This window comes from Tupaia chinensis, unplaced genomic scaffold (genome assembly GCF_000334495.1).
Source record: "Tupaia chinensis unplaced genomic scaffold, TupChi_1.0 Scaffold000111_1, whole genome shotgun sequence".
NCBI classification, from domain to species: Eukaryota; Metazoa; Chordata; class Mammalia; order Scandentia; family Tupaiidae; genus Tupaia; species Tupaia belangeri.
In genome coordinates this window covers 2,549,603-2,557,379 of record NW_006159575.1, presented here as the reverse complement: position 1 = coordinate 2,557,379, position 7,777 = coordinate 2,549,603, and the positions used below count along the sequence as shown (strand labels likewise).

The window sequence follows — 7,777 nt, the reverse complement described above, 5'->3', positions numbered from 1 at the left end:
GGGCCCCCAGGGGCCAGCTTACAAGCTTTGCTAGGGACAGGCAGGCGGCAGCGGCAGCGGAGCCAGAGGAGCCAGGCTTATCCTAAAGCAAACACCCGTCCCCTCCCCCTCAGCAGCCCTGCCCCCACTCCACCCCAACCTGGGCGCCACTGCATCCCGCTGCTGGACCAGGCCCCCTGGGCTGCTGGGCCTTCTCTAGAGACCCCAAACTCCAGCCTGCCTAATGGGAGAAACCCCCCTCCAATGGGAAAGCCCTCCCCACCAGATTCCTGGGAATTTTAGCTGCCAGCAGGGCAGCCAAGACTCTATATTTAGCTTAGGAAACACAAACCCCATTGTTCTACCTGGATGGGGCACCCGATCCACTCAGCCAATGGAGAAACTGAGGCAAGACTTGAGGCCTACGGGCACCTGGGGGGCAATCCATTTCCCACCACAACCTAAGAGGAAAGCCTGACAGCCACCTAGCTTGGTGGCTAGGCTGGGGCTGGGGTTTGACTTCCTCCAGGGGCTCAGCCTCAGGCCCCTTCCCAAGGTCACCTCCTCCAGGAAGACCTCAACCCTGAATACAGCCTAAGTCACAGCCCTAAGGAGTTGCCGAATGCAGATGACTGCATGGAAGGGCATACGTGGGGGTAAACCGAGTCTGGTCTCTGAAGGGAACAGCTGGAACTGATCACTGAGGTGGGCCCAGGGAGCTACCACCACTTCTTTCCTCTCCTCCCTTTCCTTCTCTTCCAACTTCCCCTACACTCATCTGTAAGACAGCCAAGAAACGGAGGCTACAAGGGGCTGCCCAGAACAGCAAGGCAGAGTGGGGTGCGACCACATTGTTCTCTAAACCAGCTCAGGCTCCTGCAACACGACCCAGGCCCCCCATGACACTGGAGCTCAGGAATGTCCCACACAGAGCCCGTCACCCTGTCCCCGGAGTCAGCAAATACACCACTAGCCCTGGACACACACACTCTGTCCACGTTGTCCCTAGATATGTACACTCTGGCACCCACCAGCCCCAGACACACACAGGCTGTGTCCCTCAATGGACCCGCTGTCCCTTGCCATCCCCAGACTCAGAAGATATGTGCCCCATCATCACTGGATGCACAAGCTCTGCACCCTCCCGCTGGATGGGGTGAGGCGTGAGCAGCCTGGATGGACTGGACACTGCAGCCCACTCTGGTGCCCCACCTGCACCCATCACCCGCATGTGCTCTCCACAGGCCACCCACTCAGCGCCCACATCCCTCCTCTCCCCTTTTCCAGGGGCTCCAAAGCCCCACCGTTTGGAGTGGCTGACCCGTACAAGAGCCCTGCCTGGTCTGTCCAGGGCGCTAAAACAGAGCATGGTCTTCAGCAGCCACTCAGTGAACAGGCCAGGAGCCAGCTATGGCCAGTGGGGAGCCAAGAGCCCAGAGCTGCCCTGTCTCCTTCCCACCTCCCATCTCTGCTCCATTCAATGGGTCATGGCTCCAGCGTGAGTGCTGGGGGGGATGCTCCCCCTGGACACAGCCCCCTGCGAAGTTGTGCTACAGCACAGGAAGGTACAGACCCAGAATGTGCACAGACACACACACACATGAATGTGGCCCCAGGGGACAAAGGCCAAGCCCCAGGAAAAGCTGGGAAAGGCCCAACCCACTTTATGGAGCCATCCTGCACTTCAACAGACTAGAAGGGCCCTGCGAGGGCCAAGCCCTGGCCAGGTTCTTCCCAGGACCTCCCTGGCCCATGCCAGTGAGGCCCACCCTCTTGGCAGCCTCCAGTTCAGGTCGGATAGTACTGACAGTGGAGAAGACAAGGGGCCTTCCCAGCAGAAAGCACACGGGTTCTTTATGTTGGTCCTTCCCCCATGCCTCATGTGGCCACAGTGGCAGGGTCAAGGACATCATGGAAGGCTGAGGACAAAATGGGGTTCCCCACGAGGACAGACCACTATACTCCTGGGAGGAGGGGGGCAGATGAAGGCTGGTAGCTGAGTACCTGGGTAACTGGGCACCTGGCCTTATAGATGGCCCCCATGCTCGGCCATGACCTGCTGACCTGTGCTCCTTTCACAGAGGGGCTGGACTAAGGGCTGAAGGTGACAGCCATTCCTTCAGGCCCCATGCCCCAGGGACTGGCCTGAAGCCTGTACCCAGCAGCCTCAGGGGTCAGCCCTTACAGGCCTCTTGGTACCCAAGAGGCTACATCCCACCACCTGGGTACCCCCTGCAGCCAGCTCAGGGCTAGCTTGTTCCCCAGCTTCTTATGCATGACCCCAGGAATGTCTGGCCCAGAAGGAATTCTCTAGTTGGATGGTGAGCCTGAATGAGAGATGGGGGTGGCCAGCCAGATGCCACTAACCTGTTGGGCCCACCCCCTCCTGGAAAAGCTGAGTGGGCTTGGAGGGGGCTCAGAGGACAGTGAGGTGGGCCTGACCATAAGAGTGGGGAAGGTCCAGCCTGACCTGCCTGGACATCCTCTCTAGGAGAGACCACAGTGAGAACCAGCCCAGGTGGGGACCAAGGTGTCTGCCCATAACGGCAGGTGTCCAGGCACTGAACCTTTTGTAGCTGGTGTCCCAACCCTGTGACACTGCCCTGGCCCCTGTTTATGATGAGGAGATGCAGTCCCCACTACCCACACTTGACCACTATGTGATTAAGCTAGGCCCACCTGGGACACCCAGTGCAGGGTGACATGGGAAACCCATATGGTAGACCCTGGGCCTACCATCCTTCCTCAGAAGCCAAGGCTTAGGGTGAACAAGAGCAGAGATGTCTCTCAGGGGAGAGGACACAGGTGGCCACCATGGGGACCATCAGGTCTCAGTGCCCAGTGTCCTAGCTAGGCTGGAACGGAGATGCTCAGACACATACCTCTGCTTGTGCACATGCAGATGCACACACATGTGCATATACACTTGCATGCACACACACTATGTACATGTGTCTAAGCCCAGGGCTCACAGTTACCAGCTGGCCCAGGGCTGCCAGGGAGGCTGGGTCTGTGGTAAAACTGGTAGGACCCGCAGGGTAGGTGGTTGCCCTAGAAACCAAAGCACACTGGGCAGTGGAAGGAAGCTATGCCCTAGCAAGCTGGCTGGAGCATCCAGTAGCCCTGGAGCCCAGAGGTGGGCACTGAGTGAGCCTCCAGAAACCCAGGTGACATCTTCTGTGGACCCCAGCTCCTAGGCACTTTCTCTTCCTCCCTACCTCCTAGACACACCCCACAGGCACCAGAGTATCACCCGAAGCATCACTGCCCTGGATGGACCTCCATACACGCCACCCATGGCAGACGGTCACTGCTGTGTAACCCTTTCAGGAGGCTCAGCTGGACCCTGGGTAACCCGCACCCCAGGTCCAGATCCTACCAGATTCACCCAGTCTAAGATGACCCCTCTCTCTGCTCCATCACCGCCCCTACACACAAACTCCATCCCAAGGGGATACAGCCTGGGCCTCCCCGCCTAGAACTTGGGTTCCCCCATCATGGCCTCCTTAGAAGGACCCCAAGTCCTCCGCAGGCTCTGATGCCTGATCCCAGCAGCCCTCTGCTACCTTGAAGCTATCAGCAAGGGTGTTTCCTGAGCCTGTAACCCCTCTGGCTTAGGAATGGCAGGCTCAGGGAACATCGGTGCTTGGCTGATGCTCTGACGCTCAGGGGCTCACAGCTCCCAGGTCAGGCAGCCCAACCCACTGAGCAGCCCAGGGGTTCTCCGTGCTGCCCAGCAGCTCAGAGAGCTTGTCTCCGTCCACACAGAGACTTCACGAGGACTGGCTGAGAACATGAGGGTGCTAGGCAGTAAACAGCTCAGGTTGGGGCTCCCCAGGCTTCTGGAGGCCACAGACTACAGCTGCCCCCTCTCAGGGGGTACACCATGCTGCCTGCACCAGTGTATGGGGCTGGGTTCCAACTGAGCCCTAAGACGCCGCTGGGGCAAGTAGACTATAGGGAGCTCAGAGGGCAGCCCTAACGCCACTGGCCAGGTGACCCTGGATGAGGAACCCAAGCTCTGCACAGGCCCCCTGGGCAATTATGGAGCTCAGGGTCTTAGAGCCCAGAGGGCAGCTCCAGGCCCCAGGCCAGGGTGGCATCTTGTTCCCTTCTCCCTACCCACCACAGGAGGACCCGTTATTCACTCGGCCACCAGATAGCTTGTAGAACTCTCTCACGAAGCAAACTCTCCCAGCAGGAAGAAAAGCAATTGTGCTTCCTGTCAAGATGGAAAGCCCTCTGGTTTCAACAGCCCAAGGCTGGCAGACACCCCCGGCCACAGCTGCTACCCACCCTTCAAGGGGGGGTGGTCTCCTGGAAGTTTTCCATCAAGGGACTAGGCACCCACCTCTCCTGCCCCACCCCCACCCCAGCCATCCTGGCTAGGAGCAGCCTCCAGCTCCCCTGGAGCCTGAGAGCAGCCAAGGTGGGTACCCGGGGGCCTGGCTAGGAGTTCCCACTGACTGTAGCCAGGAAGAGCAGGTGACAGGCAGGGTGGGTTACAGCACTGGATGAGGTACCCATGAGGTCTGGGACAATGGCCTGGATACACTAGGACCGGAGTCACCAGAAGAGGCATGAACTGGAGCAAAGGAGGTCAACGTGGACCAAGCACCAGGCCCATGCTGCATGGAGGGCATGTGGCCAACAGAAAGAGGCCCAGTCTGTGGGGCTGCAGCCCACCTATCCCCAGCACTGCCAGCAGGGCCTGAACCAGGACTGGGCAAGCCTGAGGCTGGAGGCCGCAGCTGGGGAAAAACCAACATTTCCCCTCGTTAGGGCCACGGCACAGGGCGGGCAGGCTGAAAGGCGACTTTGAGAGCCCGGAGGCCCATTGATTCTGCACAATGGATAAAGAAGCCTGCGGTTGGCGTTTCCAGGCCCAGCCAAAGACGACTTTGTTCACAGCTCCCTCCCCCCCTCAAGGGGACAGTGATTTATTTTCCCTTCCAGGAGTGGGGCCCCCGAGACATTAACAGGGCGGCTGGCCCGCATCCCCATCTCACAATGTCTGGGCCATTCCGATCAGCCACCGGGCTGGCCCCTGCACATCCAGCTCGGCCACGGCTGCACACTGGCCAGCCACTGCCCAGAGGGCCCTGGGGGAGAGAGGAGACCCCCTGCAGCCTGGCAGGAGACCAAGGTCAGCTCCACGCACAACGCACAATGCAGTCACAACCATCACTGAGTCACACACACTCAGACCCTTCCCAGCACAGCACGTTGGTGAGTTATCCTTGAGACCACATCCCGGCGGAACAGGGCACCCCTGCCCGCAGGGTCAGTCAGCTCCCCTAGCCGGTCTTGTGGGTCCAGAGGACCAGTGAGGGGCCTCCTGGGCCGACCACAGAGACTCGCCCCCACCCCAGGCCATCCTTGCAAAAAATTTCAAGATGGCCCTTCTCAGAAAACCCCTGAAGCAATTTCTTTCAAAGTTATTTGTGAAGAGTTTTTCGTTCTGAATCTCTCAAATGAGAACTTCTCACTGCAAGAAATAAAATGGAAACGGAGAAAGCCCAATCCTATTTTTTTCCAAGTTAGAAAAAAGAGAGTTTAAGACAAACCCACCAAGATTGTGAAACTTTGGGGAAAGGGGAACTTATTAAATGCGATCCAAGTCTAGCGACGTAAGGATTCCAGAAATTGTGACACCACAGGGAAACGGCTTTCAAAAAACAACCCAAACTCTCCGCGCTCGTTCATGGGCCCCACTGACGGTCCAAACTGGCCTGCTCACCGGAGAAGTAAGAACGCATTTGGAACTGACTTCGCCCTCCAGTCCAGGCTGGGCCTGGAGGGAAACAGCAGAATTCAGGAAAAACGCTCCTCCCCACCTCCACCCCAAACCACAGAGGCCCTTGCCCTTGGGAAGCTGCTACCTCCCAGCTCCCTAGGGCTGCCAGGGCCTTCGCCATGCAGAGCCAGGGCCGGATATGAGGCACAGCCCCAAGGCCATGGCCCAGCGGGACAAGGGCGGAGGGGGTGGCTCCTCTGGGGCCCCTCAGTGAAGAGGCCAGCCCTGCCTACCCACTGCCATTTACTGCCACCAGTCAACCTCAATCTCCGGCCAGTGACATGGCAGGACAGAGGTCTCCAGAGCTTCCCTGGCCAAGTAGCCAGAGGACAGGCAGGTGCAGAGATGGGGGAGTCCAAGCAGATAAAAGAGGAATCAAAGTCCAGGCCGCTGGCCTTGAGGGGGTGCTCACCCGGCATGGCCTGAGAGCCCGCAATGCCCAGGACGCCATTTGCACCCTCAGAACAGCCGCCCAGCCTGGCCACGCCTGGACAGCCCCCACCCTCCAGCCAGCCAGCAAGTCCCCAGCGGGTGGCGGGCGGGGGGGTACTGTGGCATAAGGCCCACCTGGGCCGCCGCCCGCCACCCAACACCCGTACGTGGCCATATAAGGCCAGATTGGGCTCAGTGCACTGGCTGGGAGGCGGGGGAGGGGTGCGAAGCCTCAGAGGACTGGTGGACTGAGCAAGGACGATCCTGAGTGGCCAACACACCCAAAGGGCAGGCCTGGCCTCAGGTCCCGCCTAGCCATGGGGGAGGCCAACACTGTGCCCTCCTGATCCTAGAACATGGCGGGCACGCATCACCCATCAGCCGTGGATGTCCCTTGCTGAAGCTGGGTCTGGGGCAGGGCTGCCCACTTGGACATCACACCTGTGAGGACGCATCCGGGCCGTGGTATAGCGTGTGCTGAGAGACAATCCGTGGCAACAAAGTACGCGGTCCTCAGGCATCTGCCTTCAGATGGCCCTTTGCCCTGCAGTGACCCCTGCACCCTGGATGCCCCAGACTCTACCCTGCTTCACCTGTCTAGAGATGGGCAGACCCAGGGCTTAGGGCTAGGATGCCTGGAAGGGGGACGGTTTAGAACAGCATCATCTCTCATACCCACCCTGGCTGACTAGGGGTCTTTGCAGACTCCCAGGAACCTAACTGGGCCCACTGTGGCCACAAATAGCTCACTCCCCAAGAATCTACAGGAAAACCAGCTGCCCTCACCTGCAGGTATGCATGTGAATGAGCGTGTGTGCAAGACTATGGAGGAGGGAACAGGACTACAGCCCGCCTAGCCATGAAGCTTAAGTGAGGAACACTGTGGGTGATCTGGGAGTGCCCGGGGGAGTGAGCTGAGGGTGCCCATAAGGACAGCTGGGGGAGCCCACAGTGAGGCCAGCCCAAGAGCAATGGGGAACAAGATGAGAGAGGGGCTGGCAGAGGCGGGTCATGAGCGCGTGTGCCAGGCGGGCACTGGGACAGGGTTCATGGCCAGGCGGGAAAGGGGCGGCACTGGCAGAAGCCAGGGCGACTGGGCTGGGCGCCAGGACTTACCTCGGGCGGCGGCAGCCGGCGGGAGGGCCCCCAGGAGCAGAAGCGGCAGCAGCAGCAGCAGCAGCAACGCGGGGCTAGGAGTCATTTCTGCCTGTCCGGACCTGGGGGTAATCGGGAACGGTCACTGAGCGCTGAAGCGGGTGAGGAAACACCACTCTCCAGCTGAGGGTTCCAGAGCCCCCGCCACCCGAGTACTGGGCCTCAGGGACTGGGGGTCCTGTATCCCCACCTCTCTCTGCCCGCGCTCCAGGCGGAGGAAGCCGCGGCGGGGAGAAGCTGTGGGTATCAAAGGCAGACAAAGGGTTTACACTAATTACCGGCCTCCCCCTCCGCCCCCCCTCTCCAAACACCGTCTGGATTCCTGGCGCTTGTAACTCAGGCCCTGCCCGCGGGACACACAACACCAAGCGGCCCCGCAGATAATCGCCTGCGCCATTAGCGGACAAATTTGCG

The 7,777-nt window shown here is 59.9% G+C and overlaps 1 protein-coding gene and 1 long non-coding RNA gene across 2 annotated transcripts in view; one reads left to right on the top strand and one right to left on the bottom strand.

The window, feature by feature from the left end:
• Nucleotides 1–7,748, bottom strand: part of FGFRL1 (fibroblast growth factor receptor like 1) — a 15,767-nt gene extending 8,019 nt beyond the window's left edge. Inside the window, 2 exon segments of the mRNA XM_027770076.1 lie at nucleotides 7,325–7,425; nucleotides 7,675–7,748. Coding sequence (XP_027625877.1) covers nucleotides 7,325–7,409 — 85 coding nt within the window. The 5' untranslated portion in view covers nucleotides 7,410–7,425; nucleotides 7,675–7,748.
• Nucleotides 7,372–7,777, top strand: part of LOC106734409 (uncharacterized) — a 4,933-nt gene continuing 4,527 nt past the window's right edge. Inside the window, exon 1 of the long non-coding RNA XR_003548632.1 lies at nucleotides 7,372–7,464. This is a non-coding gene — a long non-coding RNA (uncharacterized LOC106734409). The remainder of the gene's footprint in view (nucleotides 7,465–7,777) is intronic.